General features: G+C 54.2%; 6 protein-coding genes across 6 annotated transcripts; 4 read left to right on the forward strand and 2 right to left on the reverse strand.

The window, feature by feature from the left end:
- Positions 1-190: 190 nt before the first annotated feature.
- MONBRDRAFT_10085 (uncharacterized protein) lies at positions 191-2,775 on the forward strand (the record flags this gene model as incomplete). The annotated part of the gene is made up of 2 exons (XM_001747781.1): positions 191-422; positions 2,315-2,775. 2 exons carry the CDS (start codon positions 191-193, stop codon positions 2,773-2,775), a joined length of 693 nt encoding a protein of 230 aa, XP_001747833.1.
- A 748-nt stretch (positions 2,776-3,523) lies between these two features.
- Positions 3,524-5,954, forward strand: MONBRDRAFT_27401 (uncharacterized protein; the record flags this gene model as incomplete). Its single annotated transcript, XM_001747782.1, has 7 exons — positions 3,524-3,653; positions 3,749-3,972; positions 4,532-4,583; positions 4,764-4,963; positions 5,071-5,271; positions 5,346-5,423; positions 5,772-5,954. 7 exons carry the CDS (start codon positions 3,524-3,526, stop codon positions 5,952-5,954), a joined length of 1,068 nt encoding a protein of 355 aa, XP_001747834.1.
- Positions 5,955-6,028: 74 nt separating this feature from the next.
- Positions 6,029-8,902, reverse strand: MONBRDRAFT_33397 (uncharacterized protein). The gene is made up of 5 exons (XM_001747886.1): positions 8,717-8,902; positions 8,530-8,596; positions 8,061-8,419; positions 7,295-7,938; positions 6,029-6,794 (listed from the first exon to the last, which is right to left on the reverse strand). Exons 1-5 carry the CDS (start codon positions 8,870-8,872, stop codon positions 6,272-6,274), a joined length of 1,749 nt encoding a protein of 582 aa, XP_001747938.1. The 5' UTR covers positions 8,873-8,902; the 3' UTR covers positions 6,029-6,271.
- Positions 8,903-9,338: 436 nt separating this feature from the next.
- MONBRDRAFT_33398 (uncharacterized protein) lies at positions 9,339-10,937 on the forward strand. Its single transcript, XM_001747783.1, has 7 exons — positions 9,339-9,395; positions 9,530-9,632; positions 9,702-9,757; positions 9,885-10,023; positions 10,155-10,273; positions 10,421-10,478; positions 10,574-10,937. The coding sequence occupies exons 1-7, from the start codon at positions 9,357-9,359 to the stop codon at positions 10,648-10,650; spliced, it is 591 nt and encodes a 196-aa protein (XP_001747835.1). The 5' UTR covers positions 9,339-9,356; the 3' UTR covers positions 10,651-10,937.
- A 507-nt stretch (positions 10,938-11,444) lies between these two features.
- MONBRDRAFT_27404 (uncharacterized protein) lies at positions 11,445-12,543 on the reverse strand (the record flags this gene model as incomplete). The annotated part of the gene is made up of 6 exons (XM_001747887.1): positions 11,445-11,591; positions 11,718-11,817; positions 11,910-12,020; positions 12,128-12,183; positions 12,288-12,356; positions 12,451-12,543. 6 exons carry the CDS (start codon positions 12,541-12,543, stop codon positions 11,445-11,447), a joined length of 576 nt encoding a protein of 191 aa, XP_001747939.1.
- A 518-nt stretch (positions 12,544-13,061) lies between these two features.
- Positions 13,062-16,321, forward strand: MONBRDRAFT_33399 (uncharacterized protein). The gene is made up of 15 exons (XM_001747784.1): positions 13,062-13,286; positions 13,379-13,435; positions 13,545-13,842; positions 14,002-14,135; positions 14,235-14,275; positions 14,374-14,480; positions 14,580-14,637; positions 14,769-14,838; positions 15,008-15,091; positions 15,218-15,328; positions 15,408-15,461; positions 15,582-15,653; positions 15,772-15,830; positions 15,985-16,057; positions 16,159-16,321. Exons 1-15 carry the CDS (start codon positions 13,224-13,226, stop codon positions 16,237-16,239), a joined length of 1,362 nt encoding a protein of 453 aa, XP_001747836.1. The 5' UTR covers positions 13,062-13,223; the 3' UTR covers positions 16,240-16,321.
- Positions 16,322-16,465: the final 144 nt, after the last annotated feature.

Here is a 16,465-nt window from a genome sequence, read left to right on the forward strand (position 1 = left end):
CCAAGAAAAAAGCTGCTCAAGCAAAAGGGCTGTCACTGGAGATGCAACGCAAGTTGGCCGGGGGTGGAGGGCCCCTAGCCATTCTTTCCTTCTTTTTATTTATTTTTATTCACAGTGGCAGGGGGGGGGGGGGGGGGGCTTAAAGAGATTAATAATCTCGCTTTCCTCTTCACCCTCGGTGATGCCGACGATGAAGAAGATGCCGAGGGCCACGAGGAGGACGGCGGCGACAGCGGCGACAGGTTTACGACCGAGAAAACGGCCAAGCCCAGCAAAGGCATCCGACTGCAAGGTGAAGAGCTTGGCTCCGACGCGCTTCATGGTGGCGGTGCGGCAATGTGGCGGCCTGTCACACTGGGGTCTGCCCGTTGACGAGGGCAGCCGCACGGGGGTACCAACCGAGCGGGAGAAAGACGGCCCAGGTAAAGGGCAGCAAATGGGGCAGCGAGTACGGCTACTGGAGACGCACGTCTGGACGAGGCGGTACGCGTACACGTACAAAGTACGGGGCCGGGTGCTGGCGGCGAGCAGCTGGGGGTGGTGAATGCGTCAGACCCCGGCAACGACTTGACCCTGGAAATTTGACCACCCACCCGACTGTGTTATAAACACGATCAACGTTGACATAAAGTTGTATAAGACTCATGTTTGAATCGACACGAACCTCTGTTTTAGCTGCATAAAGTCGCTGTCGTGTGGGCGGAGCGTGTGTTGGAACCCTTCCGATGTGGACATGTTCTTTACCATGGAGGTTATTGCAGATACATTCATGGGTTGTTGCGTTTCCTAAGCAGGACATAAGCTTAGTAAATGTTACAATACTGACGAGCTTTTGCAGTTGTTGGGGGTCGAGTGTTGCGTGATCTTTGTTGACGTATCCTTTGTGTTTTTTTTTCCTCCACGCTTTGCATCTCTCCCGCTCTCTCACGTTTCTCCTGTATACGTATGCCTCTCTGGGTTCCCTTGCTTATACCTTGGAGCTGTTCCTCCATCTCTTCCCAGCGCTTGCTGTCTCTTCAAGCCGATCAATATCGACCTCCATCTCTTCGACGTCGTTTTTCGTGGCAAAACCCAAAAAGGCGCATCACATCAAGGCTGCGTCGTCCTGCTTTTCCCCTCAGAGCGCGCTTGACCGCGCAACGCGTCCAAATAGATCACCACAACGTCTTTCTTAGAACATACATGATTTTGACAGAAAGAGAAGAGTGAGCGAGTGTGTGTTTTCCGATCGGATGGTGGGATATACTGCCTTGGAGAAGGACGAATGATGGCCAACATACCACAGCCGCCTTGAACTTGAAGACAATACCACACCATCACCGACCATCACCATCACCATCACCACTCGGCCATGCCACGCTCTCTGCCTGTCATACAAAGAGTTTGCATCTGCATGGTTGTTTTGAATTTGAGACATGTCAACTCGCCTGGCAGCGGCCACGTCTCAAACCCTCGCCCGGTCCCAATACACAACCGACGACAACACATGGCCCCCAGCCCATGGAGATTCAAACCCGCCCCCCCACTGTGCTCTTCTTACTGACTCGGTCGGACTCGCTGCCATAACAGAACCTCCGACTGCGTGACAGACTTTCCGAAGAAATACAGAAGAACAAAAGAACATACGACTTGACACGTAGTAGCAGTATCAAAGGCTTTTGAAGTCATCGTGTCCCATCAAGTAAAAAGTATCATTTGTGTGTGGCAATGCCAGGCGTTGGCGTTGGGAAGTTTGGCTGTCTGCCAGCGGAGCGGGAGGAGTGTTCGCTGATCGTGTTGATGTTTTTGCTTCACATCATCATGTTTCATGTTTTATTATTAATCACCAGTCAAAGTCAAAGTGTCGGGGGAGGGGGTGAGGGGCGCGTTTTGTTCTGAACCACCCCACCTCCCCGTTCCTGGCGGCACCTGCTGCCCGTGCCATGTCATGCTGTATCCCATCTAAGGACATTGCTTGTCTTGATTGTGTTGCCACCTGCCACATGCATGCAAGACGTGCCAAACACTATTTTTTTGTGGTTTGGATCACTTCTCCTAAAATTGAAGATTATAGAAAAGAGAGGTGTCTAATGGCGGGAAAATCAGGGCAGGATTTGTCGACAAAAGTTGAAGCATCATCGTCGTCCGTCGGTCGTCGTGCATGAATCCGGTTGAATCAGCCGATGAACATGGCAGCGCCCGTCAACATCTTGGCCCACACGGGCCTACAGGGCTCAGATCTCGTTCGGCAACTGACTGATACCATACCCGACTGCAGGTTCATTTGTACGTTGGTGCACATCACGCGAAACAAGACAGCAATCAATTGCTCCAGGCGTGCCACTCATCAACCGTCGTGGCGACCTTTCAGACTCTTCCAAGGTCGTACCGCGCTCCCTGCGCGTCACCAAGAAGCCCGCCCACAGCTATTTGCTCTTGGCAGTGCCGTTGGATACACCAGAAGATGCCCTTCTTCTGCAAAAGCTCCAACGCTTTATTCAGACGGCAAGAGCCACCACCCGCACCATCCTCATCCTGGCCGACCGTTGGAGCGACGAACATGCGGCTGTCCCGGCCGTTAACAATCAGTACGACGGTCAAGATGCAGGCAGGCCACACGCACAAACCTTCCACAATCCACCGACCCTGCTCCACTTTACACAGCTCACGTCGGTATCGGCCATGCCTTCGCCCAGCCCTCGACAGTCACTAGCTCTGCCCTCCAGACGCATTCTCGCTGTGCGGAGGACGTCGCTCTACCTCATCTGCCTTTGCCTCATCCTCCTGGCCCAATAGCTGCCCAACTGAACGAATCTTGCCCGTAGGCACCAGCCTCGAAGCCGCCAAGACCATCGGCGCGTTCTTGCGGCTGCCCGGGCGCCTGCCGTCCATTTGCGCCGCCCTTGCCACCGATGAGACACCCACAGACCCCGAGCTACAAGCCGAACAAGCTTGGTCCAACCTCTTGGGTGCCTCGGTGCCGCGAACGGCCGCCCTTTCGTCGCTTGCCCGTGCTCCACAAGAGGAGCTGAGCCGCCTCGGGTATGCCTGCATATTGGCACAATCCACAAAGGAGAGAAAGTTACTTGCGCATCAGTTCTTACCCCCTCTCTGCTTCGGTCCATGCCTCAACGACTCAGCCTAAGCCCCGTGATGAGCACTGCTCTGAGCCAATTTCTAGACGCCCCTCCCTTTGCCCACTATACGCCCTAAAGGTTGTCCGAAAAAAAGCGCCATGGTAGATGCACTTGCCCACACGACGCTGCGCAAACGAGGATCTCCCCGTTCGCCAGTCCCTACAAACAACAAGCACCCCTCTCAATCGAAGGTTGATTCTGATCATTAGTGCAAAAAAAAAAAAAAAAAAGCCTTGCTTGCGTGCTTGCTATTCCATTCATTTTTTTTTTTTCTGTGCGAAAATTTGATTTGATGGTTTGATTTGATGAATCTCTCACATTGATAGTTTAAGTTTCGTGATCAGGTTTCCAGCCATCTGACCAGTCTCTCGTCTGGGCGTCCAATCTGGGTGGGGGGACAGCTTGCCATGAGGCCCTGGACCGGCCGCTGCCTGGGTATGGGCTTGCTGATACTATTAGCCTTGAACCTGCTATTGTACCTGATGCGACAGCGATCGACTGCCCCATCCTTCACTTGGCCCACTCCCGGCGTGCCAGGTCGGTCAAGGCTGTCGAATCCCACCTCCGATAGCTCGCTGGCACACAGATACACACACCCTTACCCGACCAATATCCTCACTTACACGCCGCAGCACAAGTACGCGCCACGCAAACAGCAGCTGGCCAAGGGGCCCCACCACCCTCGCTACACGTGGTGATGCGGGACTTTTATGAATGGTCGCACCAATTGCCAGCTGTGCTGGACGCGCTCGAGGCCTATGCTACTCATGTAGCTGCCGTGCATGTCGATATTCTGGCTGTGCAAAGCCCTTATCCGAGTCTCCGTGTTGCCGACAGTCCCCGCTTTTCTGTGCAGGTATGTGTGTTCCACTTCCCTCAAGGTCTGGGCAGTCAACGGCCCTGGTCGATGGCCGGCTTTGTTGAGGTTGACCCGCTGTTGCCTGTCCATGGATAGCATATCAACGACCAGCCGCGGATCGACCAAGCACCCCCCTCTATGTGTCAGTAGCACGGCACACTAGCTTGGCACCAATGCCATGAGCGAGAGCGCCTTAGACACGGACTCACTGCCTTGTCGCGCCCCCTCCCTTGCGATGCATCTGATCCCATCTGATTAGTCGACACGCAAACAGGGCCGCTGGCGTTGGCGTTGGTGCTACCGGATGGTCTCGTTATGACTGACCCGACCCGCTTCGGGGCTTGGGCAACGCAACAAGCATCGCTACTAAGCACTGGCAGTATTCTGGCACTCGCGCCGGCTGCCGCCCTTGCCAAAACCTGTCGACACGCCTCCTTCTCTTTTCGGTCCTGGACCCTTTTGGTCGCTCGCGAAGGACCATGCAATTTTATCGAGCACGGTCAGTTGAATAGAGTGCCCCTTGTCTTGCCTTCTCCTTCCCAATGAATGCGATCAGAAATGTACTCTGACGACAGCGCTGGCCATGCAAACACCTCAGAACCCGTTGGGTTGGTCATGACATCCAACACGCTCGACCAGCTTCACTGGCGTCGTCACGTGCAACTCCAACAGGGCATTCTTCTCGAGGTATCTTTATGAGGGGATCCCATCCATGCCATGGCGTGCGGCTGGCTCTGGATGTGCGTTCACCTGCTGTGCTCTGGTTCTGCACCACCACAAGGCGTTAGCTCGGCAGATGCCCATACACTTCCTCAATCAAGACGATGCAGGGATGCAGCAGTTGGACAAAGCCACTCGGTTTCCCACCCCACATCTCCTTCAGAAAGAGGCATCGTGCAGCGCCCAGCGTCTGGGCCAGCTGTACGCCGACGTTGGCATAAAGCTAGTCATGCGCGATGAAGAGCAAGAGTGGCACGGTTGCAATCGCGTAGGTTTTTATCGCCCTTTAAGCCTTGCATGGTTTGATTGCGTCGGCATTCTCATCAAGTGGGCGCACACTGTGTACGGGCGTCTCCGTTTTCTTGTGCACGACAGAAAACCGCACGATGCTTTGGAACCATTCTTCACGATCGACCAGACTACGTGGAGCGCGGTCGCTTCACGCCGCCCTGCTGCCTTGAGCACATTCGCGAGACGGCCCGCTATGTCTTTCGCCAACTCGAGGCTGTCGGTGTGCGCTATTGGTTGGAGGGCGGGACTCTTTTGGGTGCAGTGCGCCATCGCGATATCATCCCGGTTAGCAAATGAGCGCGTTTTACTGTTGTGCAACTTCGACTTGATGGTGTGCGCTGCTTGCGGGCCTCGGGTAGTGGGACTATGACGCCGATCTGGGTCTCTTCCTCTCCGATGTGGACTTGTGTTGGCAGATGCGACAAGCTCGTGATTCGGTACGTTGACTGACCTTGCTCCAGCTGTTTGAAAATCCCTCCTGCCTTGTTGGTCCACACCCACACCAATGCGCCATTGGTTGTGTGCTGCATGGGGCCACACAGGGTCCAGTTGAACATGAGGGGTTTATTTGGGAACGTGCACGTGAAGGCGACTTTTATCGTGTTCAATACTCGCGTACCAACCGGGTCCACGTTGATCTTTTTCCGTTCTACGATCGTGACGGCACGATGACAAAGGTAAATTGCAGTCTACTCCTTTGCAGATGCCATAGCCATTTGTTCGAGCCACGGCCGAATTGCTTGTCACCAAAAGCTCAGCTGGCAGCCTGACCTCGACGCCGATAGAATACATGGATCGCGTCTCATCAACAAGACATGGAATTTCCAGCCAGGTTTGTGCATCGACTGGAGCGATTACCGTTTGTTGGCGTCGAAGCCAACGTGCCAAACAACTACCGTGAATTTCTGGAGCTCAAGTTTGGTGCTGGCGCCATTGAGCATCCGCGTCTCCCGGGATCAAGCCCATAGATTGGTTGCTTGTGCCAAAAAATTGACGCTTTGATGATGGACATGAGAGGTCGAATAGCCAAGAGAAAAGAAATGAGGTTTGAGTACAATTAGCAAGAGGATCGCGGCTGTCCGCTTTCCTGGAGGTGTCGTTTAAAGCCAGACGAGAAAAATATGTGCGCATCAATGACACAAGCTGGAGGGCACAGCCAACCAACCAACGCACACACACGAAAAGACAGGAAGCCTACAAAGGTCATCTGTGAAGGATGTGGTGCACGAACGATGCACACATTTTACGGCGCACAGCGCGCAAAGGCCATGGTGTGACTTAAGATTTAGTGGATCTTCATGTGAGACCACTTGTCCTTGATCGCAAGCTGCTGCAAGTGATCCTCGACAATCTCCTGCATCATGTCCTTGGTCAGCATGTTGGTGCGCGAGCTGTGGGCAGCAGCTTGGAAAGCCGAGCAAAGCTTTGCAATTTGACGGCCAGAGAAACCAGACAGACGGCCAGCAAGCTCGGCAAAGTTGAAGGCAGCCACGTCCTCGTGAACAGCAATGGGACGACCTTGCTTGCACTCGGTCACGTATTCCTTGAAGTACAACTCGATCAAGCGCTGACGCTCGGATTCCGAGGGAAGACCAAGCTCAACAACCTCATCGACACGATCCGTCACGGCACGATCAAATGCAGCGGGCTCGTTGCTGGAAAAAACGAGCATAAACTTGTCCGTGGGGGAGCCAGTGCGGTACAGGAAAGTGCTGAGCGCGTTGCGCATCTCCTCGGACATCTTGCCATCACCAGTCTCGCCGCGCTTGCGCAAGAAGGCATCAGCCTCATCAATAAACACCAGAACACTACACAAGAAGAGAAAAGGCGGAAGCAAAAGTGTGAGTTGTGCACCACTGAATGTTCGCCATAGCTTGTGAAAAGGGAAAAAAGGAAAGGAATGTAAGCCGTATGGTTTTTCTCAAATCATCATGACCGCGTCGCGGTCCACTGTAGCCCGTAAGGGCTTCAGTGATAGATCGTGATATGGAATATACGGACGCTGGCAAGCACTCCAGACTACACGAGGCAGCCAGAGTACAAGCGAGCTTGATATACGATGGCAGGACATAGAGAAGCGCCATGCCGCCTTTCGGTGGTGGTTGCCATCACGTATCACAGCTCAGGAGGGTTTAACGCCTCCAGAATTGTGGTGACAGCGCCCGGGCGCTCTCATCGTCCAAGAGGGGACGCACGAGTGGCCAGACCCATGCAAACATCCCTCCCATCGAGCCCAATCCCGAAGGATAGGAGTGACGTTGTGTGATTGTTGTGAAAGATGAAACAAAGAGTGGGGAGTGCAACTTACCCGCGCTTGCTAGACTCGGCCCAATCGAAAACACGGTGCAGCTCAGTCACGGCATCCTTGCCAAGAGGTCCAACATCACCACCAGCGAGCACGGCATACTCGAGGCCAGACTGCTGAGCGAGACGACGGCCGAACATGGTCTTGCCAGTACCGGGGGGACCGTACAGCAACAAATGGCGGAAAGCGGCGCCGTTGGCCTTGGTGTTGGCGGTGGCAACGGTGATGCTACCAAGCGACTTCTCAGTCTTCTCGTTCAAGACCATTCCCTCGAGAGGGTTGCCCTTCTTGGAGGAAAGCATGCGCTTGATGGAGCCCCAAGGGTTCAGGATAAAGGGTTGACGCGAAGTCTCGCGGATCAGCGGGGGCTGGCTCAGGCGGCGCTGCAGGTATTGACCCGCAACGTTGGTACCCGCACGAGCGGCGTACACACCCAATGCGAGACCGGTGACGGCGCCAATGGTCAAGGCCACGTTCTTGGGGTCAGAGGCGTAGTCACGGGCCATCTGGCGCATTTCTTGGCCATACGCCTCGATAGCCGCCAAAGTGGTCTTGCGCCCCTCCTCGGCCTGAAGCACGAGCTGAGCATCGCGAATGTCACGGTTTTCACGCTCCTGCTTGATACGGGCCTCGGCATCAACTTGGGCCTAGAACCAACATCAAAAGTCAAATCGTGAGAGGAAGCTAGAAGCAAGAGACATGGAAGGAAGAACAATCAAAAAGCGGGGCTGCCCTTTGTCGATCCACACGTCACAAATGAAAGTCTAACCTTGGCCAGTTCGGTTTTGCGACGAAGCTGGGCCTCGTACTCCATCGTCTTGCGACGTTCATTCTCCTGGCGCATGGCTACGTCTTGCTGGCGTTGACGCTCTTGCTCATTGAGCTGGGCTTGCTGACGGAGTTGATCCTCGTAACGCTGACGCGCGATACGGTCCTCCTCCTGAGTGCGCTTCACACGCTCTTGAGTCTCAAACTGCATGGTGCGGCGGCGCTCTTCCTCGACCACCTGGGCGACCTTGGCCTGTTCCTCAATGCGCTTGGCTTCGGCTGCCGCAGCATCGGCCCTGAACTTCTCCTGCCAAGTGCCCTCTTGCTGACGGGCCAGATCCATCAACTCGTTGGCCTTGTCTAGATTGAACCGAACCCAAACATGGCCAAAGGACATGAGAAGTTACGTGCGCCCAAAGTCTGCCGCAAGGTGTTCGACAACCAAAACGGGGTATGGCACGTGAGCCTACCGTAGCCCTTGAGAGCGTCAGCTGCCTTGACAATGCGCTCCAACACGTTCATGGTCTCAGTCGCATCCTAAAGCACGGGGAAAAGACAAAGCATGGGGTCAGGTTGCAGTCGTGGGAAGCTGGTCTGGCAAGGCACGCGGCACGCCACACGTGGCGCCAGTGGTCAGACAGGATGAGGGTGACGAACCGTGTTGCCTGCCGTCGAGCCAATGGCCTCGAGAGAAGGGGGCACGCTGCTTCCAGAAGGAGGCAGGGGCGCCGAGGCACCGCTGCCAGTGGGCGGCGGGGCGGCGGCGCCATTCTGGTCGCCGCCCTTGGATCCACCCGTTAGCCAGCTGAACATGATGTCGATTCACGCCCAACGGGAACAGAGAACAGACAACGAATCAAGAAAATGCCACTGAACGGCAGGCGCGTTGTCTTGTTGCCTCCCGCGTGCGTGTGCGTGTTGGTGACTCCCCACACACACATGCACTCACACCGTTGAACGTATTTGACATGCACCACACCTCCATGCAGCTGAGCCCTGACCACGTGTGTGCGTCTGGATGTGCAAACCTTGTAACACAACAGTGCACAGTGACACACACTTGAAGAACAAAAACGTGGGTCGGTGGTGAAAGAAAGACGTAATGCGTGGTGGTGGAAGAAAAACGTAGAAAACTCTCAACACGGTCATTCAACGTGTTGGGAAAACAACAAGAATTGTCAGAATGTAAGAAATATATAATGTGTAAAAAGCTAGACTTCCGCATCCGTCGAACTTTTTCATTTTCCGAGCGACGGCGATCCATCCGTCTGGACTTGGTCGACTGGGTACCGTCAACATGTCCAAGCCTCCGGCCAAGCAGGCCAAGCCCGAGGCGGTAAGCGAGCAGGGCATCTCCAGACAAAAGGGGACAGCATGTTCTGGGATTTGATGATTTTGATGAATTACATCTTGGTCTGATATTGATGCCCGACTCACCACGCAACCAACATGGATCATTGACGCCGACAGACAACTGACGACTATGGCCGTCGCAAGTGGGATAAGGAGGCGTTCTCGCGGGCGGCACGCGAGCGTCTGGAGATGGAAGAAATGGAGCTAGAGCGTCAGCAAGGTAAGGCATGGTGCTGTTTAACTGCTAGCCAGATGTCTGACGTGCGCTCACCTCACACTTCATGGTCAGGTCGACAAAATACCAAACCTGTGATGCGACCTGCATTGCAGGCACGCCAGCATGAGGTGCGCCTCGGAACATGGACTGCCGCCGCCAAGCTCGGTGCCATTTGCTGGCTTTGCCAATGTCCATGCACATCTTGAGTTGACCTCTTTTCTTTGCTTGTTGCCATGGGTCCTGTGGCGCCGGCAGGTGGATCTTGGCTCCAAGCTCCACACCTCCCGCGTTGTCGACAGCATCCGATCGAAAGGTGCGGGATACTTTTGCGAAGTCTGCGACGTGTTGTGCAAGGACTCGAACAATTACCTTGACCACATCAACAGCAAAAAACGTACGTACATTCGTGTTGTCTTGCCCAGGCCCTGTGTGATGACACACAACGCAATCGTTTCGTCTTTCTTGATGCGCGTCGCCTGCAGATCAACGTGCACTGGGCATGTCCATGCGTGTTGAGCGGTCCAGATCTCGACTGCGGCACGGGCCGCCGTTGTCCACAGGTGGATCAGGAAAAGCAAGCCAAGGTAGATTACAACATTGACAAAGCCATGGCACTAATGCAGGACGAGGATGAGCGACGCAAGGTGCGATCCATGCCCGCTTGCTCGGTCGCCCACGCACACCCACCCACCCACCCACCCACACACACACACACACACACACACACACACACACACACACACAAAGGCTTGTTTGAATGGCTAACAACTGCCTTCTCTTTAACATAACAGCGGGAGAAACGGCAACGCAAGAAAGAGGCCAAGCGCCAACGTGCCGAGGTTGCCCCTGGTTTGTTTTCCCATGCCTCGTGCCCCTTTCTCGCTTTCCAGCTGTCCTTTTCTGTGCGTGGCCCTGACACGCATATCTGTACGGTGGTCTGGCAGAAGATGACGACGTCGATGCAGAAGAAATTGACCCAGCCCTAGCTGCTATGATGGGATTCCAAGGTTTTGGCAAGTAACACTACTAGTTCATCCCGAGTCACGGCAGGCAGCATGTAAATGCTTTGTACACAAATCAACACACCGATTCCGTTCACGAGCTTTCTGCAATTTCCTTTTTTCTTGTTTCTTTCTGTAAGCGACCATGCCAGCGCATCGACGCAGAAATGCGCGAGCGCGCGCGCACGCGAGAATGCACGGGACCTTTGTGATCAAAACCGGCGGCTCGGCCATTGACCGAGTTCTGCACGAGTGGCCCGCTGTGTTTTGCTCAACTTGACTAATCAACAATCGAGTACACGACAATAAGCATGGGGTCGGGGTAGCTCGTGACTCTCAAACTGCGCTGGCACCCCCTCAGGACAGGTGTGCTTAAAAGGCCACCCAGCTATCACCCGCGCCGTCTTTAGACCTAAGCAGCCCACGAGGGTTATGAGCTGACACCTGAGCATGTCACACGGGATAGAGAAAGTCAGGGTCAGCGTAACGTACGCTGACGCAAAATCCCCGAAAGGATCACTCTTATCCTGTGCAGCTGGCCGAGAGGCGAAAGGATCACCACCGCTCGCAGCAAAGGGGTTGGCAGCCGAAGACGATGGTGCAGTGGCTGGCGCTGAGCTACTGGCAAAAGGATCAAACTCGTTCTGGCTTGCAAATGGATTCTATCCCCGCGTATAAGAGTGTCGTTCGAGCCTGGTGAGTCAGAGCCAGAATTTATGCTCAGACCTCGAGCAGAAGGGGCTAACCTGTTTCGGCGTTGAGGCAGCCGCTTTGGGAGAAATGGTCGTTGCAGAGAATGCGGCCCCTAAGGAGACTAGAGAAGGCGAGCACTCACATCAAGTCGAGAGAGGCCAAAGCTGCCACGAGGCTGAGAAGCAGGCGAGTCAATGCCTGATTTACCCATGGGTGCGGACTTGGACTTGGTTGCCGGCTCCTCATCATCATCATCCCGTTTCTTGGTCTAAGATGAAGGAGTCACCGCATTGGGCTGACGCATGAGCAAACTCTTTCCGTGGCAAGACGTGATGCACAGCCAAGCCAGAGAAAGAGGAGTCTGACCAGGGCAGAAAGAGCAGCCGAGCCGTACCTTGATGTTGATTTTGATGGTTTGGCCCTCTGCCATCTTGAGATCGTGTTTGGGCACGTACTCTTCCTCTGTCTGTGCATCTGCCGACTTTTTGAGGGACCTGTGCCACAGCCCCCGACATATCAAGGCAAAATGGTCTTGTCAGTTTGTTCCACAAATCTGGCCCAAACGGTTCCCATCCTTAAAACCTACTTTCCAAAGTCCTGCAGCGCTACACTGAAATCAAAGGCCTCGGAGCGATCTGCAAAGCCCATTCCCAAGAACGCATGGCGCCCCTGGTTGACGACCTTCAAGACAAAGTAGCTGCCGCGCCCATTGTGCAGGTGAGTGGATGCTGAGGCGGCTGGACCAATGTGACTAGCAAGCCGCATGCACGCATGCTTTGTGGGAGCAACGTCACACGGACGCACCGAGAACTGTCAATGACGCTTTCGACCCAGTTGCTGGGATCACTGTCGATGGGTGCCTGTGTGGATGACCGACGAAACCAGTGAAGACGCGGGGTACCGATGCCCAGGGTATTCTCCGCTTTGCAAATGCACGCATCCAGAACAAGGACGGCATACGTACCTCGGCAAAGAGGGCACCGGTTGTAGTATCTGTCAGCGAGACGGTGCATTTCTTGCCCTTGAGGGTCACCTGATAAGTGTTGTCCCGACCAGACAGGAGGGGCAGCCTTGGTGAGGCTGAGATCCTCCTCACCAATCAAGGTTTGTTAGTGGCCTCTGCCTACCTTGAGACGACCAGTCCAGAGGGGTTTGTCAAGACCCCAGTCGGCTGCACGATATCCCTTGTTGGTCTGACGTGGTGGTAGGCGATAGACCATACACTGCAACACATGACGTTTCAAAGATCCAGCAGTCATATCATGCACAGCCCAATACCAGATTATGAGCCACAGCCACGGCCATGGCCAAATGCATGACCTTGGAGGAAAACACATAAAAAAAACGAAAAGAAAGCCCCCGTTCAAATCAGCTCGGAGGTCCCCAAGCTCCGCCAGCCATTGACCAGCTCACCTCGCGCACAACAAGCGCAATCTGCTCAATTTCATCAGCCATCTTCACGTCTGCAAACGAGAAATAAGCAAAGAAAAACAAAGCCCAAATCGATGAATTCTCCAAACGACGACACCAGGCGCCTCCTCCCCCCCAACACCCCCTGCCACTGCCACTGCCACTGCCACTGCCACTGACTGGAAGTTCAGTCGCACACCCACCTCCAAACGAAACCAAGAAAATGAATCATAACAACACACACACACACACACACACACACACACACACACACACACACACACACAGAAAAAGGATGACATTTGTGGATTTTCTTTGGTTTTCAAGACACACAGACACTCGACTCGTTGTGTAGTGGTGGCAGCTGGCGGCGACACTGGCAGGTGGAGGGGCGGAGGGTGTGAATGGTGTTGATCGGTGGTGTTGGGGGATCATGTCGTGAGCTGGTTGGATGTGGTATTGACGGGCTTGTTTGTGAGCTTTTCTCTCCATGACTGAGGACGTTGCGTACGCTTGGGCCAACATGGACTACCTCATTGTGGGCGGCTCACTCGTAAGATCGATGGTCGACCCTCTGCCCTGGTCGGTTGATTGAGTCTCTGCTGATTGGCGTCTCGGGGCTCTTTGATGCAACCCATTTTGCAGGCAGCCTTTTGTACAGCGGGCTGGATATTTGTGCGCCACCAGCTGCAGACTGCCCATGTATGTCCTCACTGCGCTGCACCCTTGGCTTGGTACATGGCCCCCATGCCTCCTCATCACTCGGTCTGATGTGATGCTCGGCCCCCTCTTCGCTTGCGCTATTGGATAGCATGCCGTGATCCAAGGACTGCTCTTCTCCACCACGTTTGGCCTCAGCTTGTCGCTGCTGGAGCTCTTGATCTTTGAAATCCTTGATGTGCTAGAGGCCCACTTCCGTCACCATGCGTGGTATCTGACCCTGCAAGCCATTGTGGTCTTGCTGGTCGTGGCACTGCCCCTCAACTTCTTCCACGAGCTTGTCTGGCTCAACAGCAACAACTGGCGCCTTGGATTGCTCAAACTGACAGCGCTCTGGGCCACATTCCTCCTCTGCTTCGCGCGCATCACTCAGATCCACTCCTTCTTTGGTGCGCGCACACGCCTTTTGTGACCCGTTGGTTCGGTCTCTCTTTGAGCAACCTTGCATGACTTCCTCTGCCCGCTGGACGCGGCGAACACGGCAAAGCATGTGTTGTCGCTGCTCCTCAACTGGTCGTGTGTTCATCGTGCTGTGCGTCGTGTTACAGACTTTATGACTCTTGAGGGAGCCGTCGCTCGGGTTGGCGTCATTGGCGTCACAACCATTGCAATCCTCTCCGGCTGGGGTGCCGTGCACACTCCCTACAAGTTTTTGCATCTCTTTTTGGAAAGCGTGGACGAGGTACAGCTGCTCGAGCTGCTTTTGAAAGCTTATATGCCTGGTCCACCATCCTTTGCCCATGCTCAAGCCACATTCTTGTTGATGGCACGACAACTCTAGGGCGAGCTGCGACAGCTCAAACAGCAGCGAGAAGCCCTCACGTATGACAAACTCAAGTCCTCCGCAGAATCCACAAACTTTCACCATCCATCATGCCTAATGTTGTGTCTGGGCATGCCACCCCGGCAACGCGTGTTAGGGACAAACTCCGTCAGAAACGCCGACAGTTGTCCGAACTCGTACCGGCACGCCAGCAGGCGTCTTCGACTGGCTTCTGGTCCATGTTTAGCAACAGCCTCAGCAGTGGTGAGTTTGAAAAAGGGTGGGCCATGAAAGACCACGCCCATCGCGCGCCATTTGACGTTGGGCCGCAATCCTGCACTGGCACTTGGCATGCGTTTACAGAAGGCCGGGCGGCGGCGGCGTTGGAGCAAGAAACCGTGGCCATGGAGACCATGCTAGCGTTAGTCTCTTGTCAGGCTCCTCCAATTCCTTTGCTTCAACTCTCGGCGGGAACTGTGATTGGTTTGGTGGAGGAACTTTGATCTGATATCACGGCAATTCTCTGTTCTGTTTCTGCTGCCGAACTGATAGGCAGCTGAACAGCAATGTGCGCGATTTGGAACAAGCCAAGCATCGGTGGGATGAAGCCTTTACCTTCAAGGTGAGCCCAAGGTTGCTGAGCTCATGTTTGCTGAGCCGCACGCACAAACCAAAGGTCCAACACCGTTGGATAAGCTTGAACGCGGTTTTAAACGTGAAAGGATGGTTTATTCGCCAACCGATGGGCACATATCTGGCGTGTGGCTGACCACCCACCGCCCCTTGCTTAGGGGCGAGTTTTGAACATCATGGGATATGTCCTCTCGGGCTACTGCATCGTCAAGGTGTTTTTGGCCACCATCGGCCTCTTGCTGGTACGTGCGGCCCACGGCAGTGTCAAGTCATCCCGGCACCCTGGCCAATCTGGGGCTGAGTCGGTTCGATGCTTTGTTTTGTTTCTCGTGAAACCTTTTCACGTTTGTTTGTTTTTCTCCTTCTAGGGTTTGACCAAGAAAACCGATCCCGTGACGCGATTGATGCAAATTACGGCGGATTGGCTCCAGCTGGGCGTTGACGTACACTTTTGGTCTCAACAAATTTCTTTCCTCTTTGTAAGCCCGTGACCATGGTTTGAGCCATCCATGCATGTGATATTCCATCCGTCATGGCAAACTTTCATTTGACGTGTAGGTGGGGGTAATTATTCTGGCCTCGACTCGCAACTTTATGTTGAAAATGAGCTTGGTAGGTCATCTGTTGGCACCATTGCGACCGAGCAATCGTTTGCCTGTATGCAGGCAGCGTGTAGCTGCGTTCCTTTGAGCGCTGACTAGCCGCAACCCAACTCGTGCATGCATCCACCAGGTCGTACAAACGTTGACGAGTGCAGGCGCTAGTGTATCCGGTGCTCTCATGACGCTGATGGCTGAAATTATGGTGCGTAAGCCTTGGTCTATGGCCCCTCGCAATATGTCCCTTGGATTCAGGCTGGTTCGCGAGATTGCATGTTGTGTGTGTCTTGCTGTCACGTGCTTCCGGGTGACGGGCGCTTCAGGGCATGTACTTTGTGGCCATGATTATTCTGATGCGCATGAACATGCCACCACAATACCGGTGGGTGGGTCGGATCTTGTCGGACCGAGTGGGATGAATGCTTTGATCGAGATCAAGAGCTTGGCAACTGGCGACTCACCTAGCTGATGTTTTGATTCTGACTCGACCTTGTGCTTGACACCATGCCCCATGCCTTTTCTTGGTTGATGCACAGCACGATCATCACGGATGTTCTCGGTGGGTTGCAATTCAACTTTTTTCACCAGTGGTTTGACCGAATCTTCTTGGTATGGACTCGTGATGCTGCTTGCGCCCGGGGGGAGGGTATGATGATTGTAGCTGATTGAGCACTTTCTGGCCTCATTTTTGTTTGGGGTGCCGCCATTAGTTGAGTGCGCTTCTGGCCTTGGGTGGAATTTACGTATCGCGGAAGGCAGCCGCCAGCTCGACTTGGTCATCCCTAGTCTAAAAAGGAATGTGATGGAAGCCTGAATGGACGCTGTGGCCCGGAGCACCAAACGCAAGTTGACTTGAATTGAACCAGAAGGGAGGCAAGCTTAACAATCTGCGGAGAGGAATGCCAAATTAAAAAGAGAGGGGGAAAAAAAAAAAAAGAAAACGAAGAGAGAGAAAGAGAGAAACAAGGACGCGCACACACACACACACACACACAACAGAACCCATGAGACGGAGAG

The sequence above is a fragment of the Monosiga brevicollis genome, genomic scaffold, assembly GCF_000002865.3.
Source record: "Monosiga brevicollis MX1 MONBRscaffold_19 genomic scaffold, whole genome shotgun sequence".
Taxonomy (NCBI): domain Eukaryota; class Choanoflagellata; order Craspedida; family Salpingoecidae; genus Monosiga; species Monosiga brevicollis.

What these genes read in the sequence shown, in the direction of transcription:
- MONBRDRAFT_33397 (XM_001747886.1), bottom strand. Translation starts at nt 8,872, where the DNA reads ATGTTCAGCTGGCTAACGGGTGGATCCAAGGGCGGCGACCAGAATGGC. An exon ending in TGACGCTCTCAAGGGCTACG is followed by an intron (nt 8,420 to 8,529) that starts GTAGGCTCACGT and finishes GGTTCAATCTAG; the next exon opens with ACAAGGCCAACGAGTTGATG. An exon ending in GCCGAGTCTAGCAAGCGCGG is followed by an intron (nt 6,795 to 7,294) that starts GTAAGTTGCACT and finishes CTTCTTGTGTAG; the next exon opens with TGTTCTGGTGTTTATTGATG.
- MONBRDRAFT_33398 (XM_001747783.1), top strand. Translation starts at nt 9,357, where the DNA reads ATGTCCAAGCCTCCGGCCAAGCAGGCCAAGCCCGAGGCG. An exon ending in TGCAGGCACGCCAGCATGAG is followed by an intron (nt 9,758 to 9,884) that starts GTGCGCCTCGGA and finishes TGGCGCCGGCAG; the next exon opens with GTGGATCTTGGCTCCAAGCT. An exon ending in ACGAGGATGAGCGACGCAAG is followed by an intron (nt 10,274 to 10,420) that starts GTGCGATCCATG and finishes TTAACATAACAG; the next exon opens with CGGGAGAAACGGCAACGCAA.
- MONBRDRAFT_33399 (XM_001747784.1), top strand. Translation starts at nt 13,224, where the DNA reads ATGACTGAGGACGTTGCGTACGCTTGGGCCAACATGGACTACCTCATT. An exon ending in TTTTGGAAAGCGTGGACGAG is followed by an intron (nt 14,136 to 14,234) that starts GTACAGCTGCTC and finishes CGACAACTCTAG; the next exon opens with GGCGAGCTGCGACAGCTCAA. An exon ending in TAGCAACAGCCTCAGCAGTG is followed by an intron (nt 14,481 to 14,579) that starts GTGAGTTTGAAA and finishes ATGCGTTTACAG; the next exon opens with AAGGCCGGGCGGCGGCGGCG.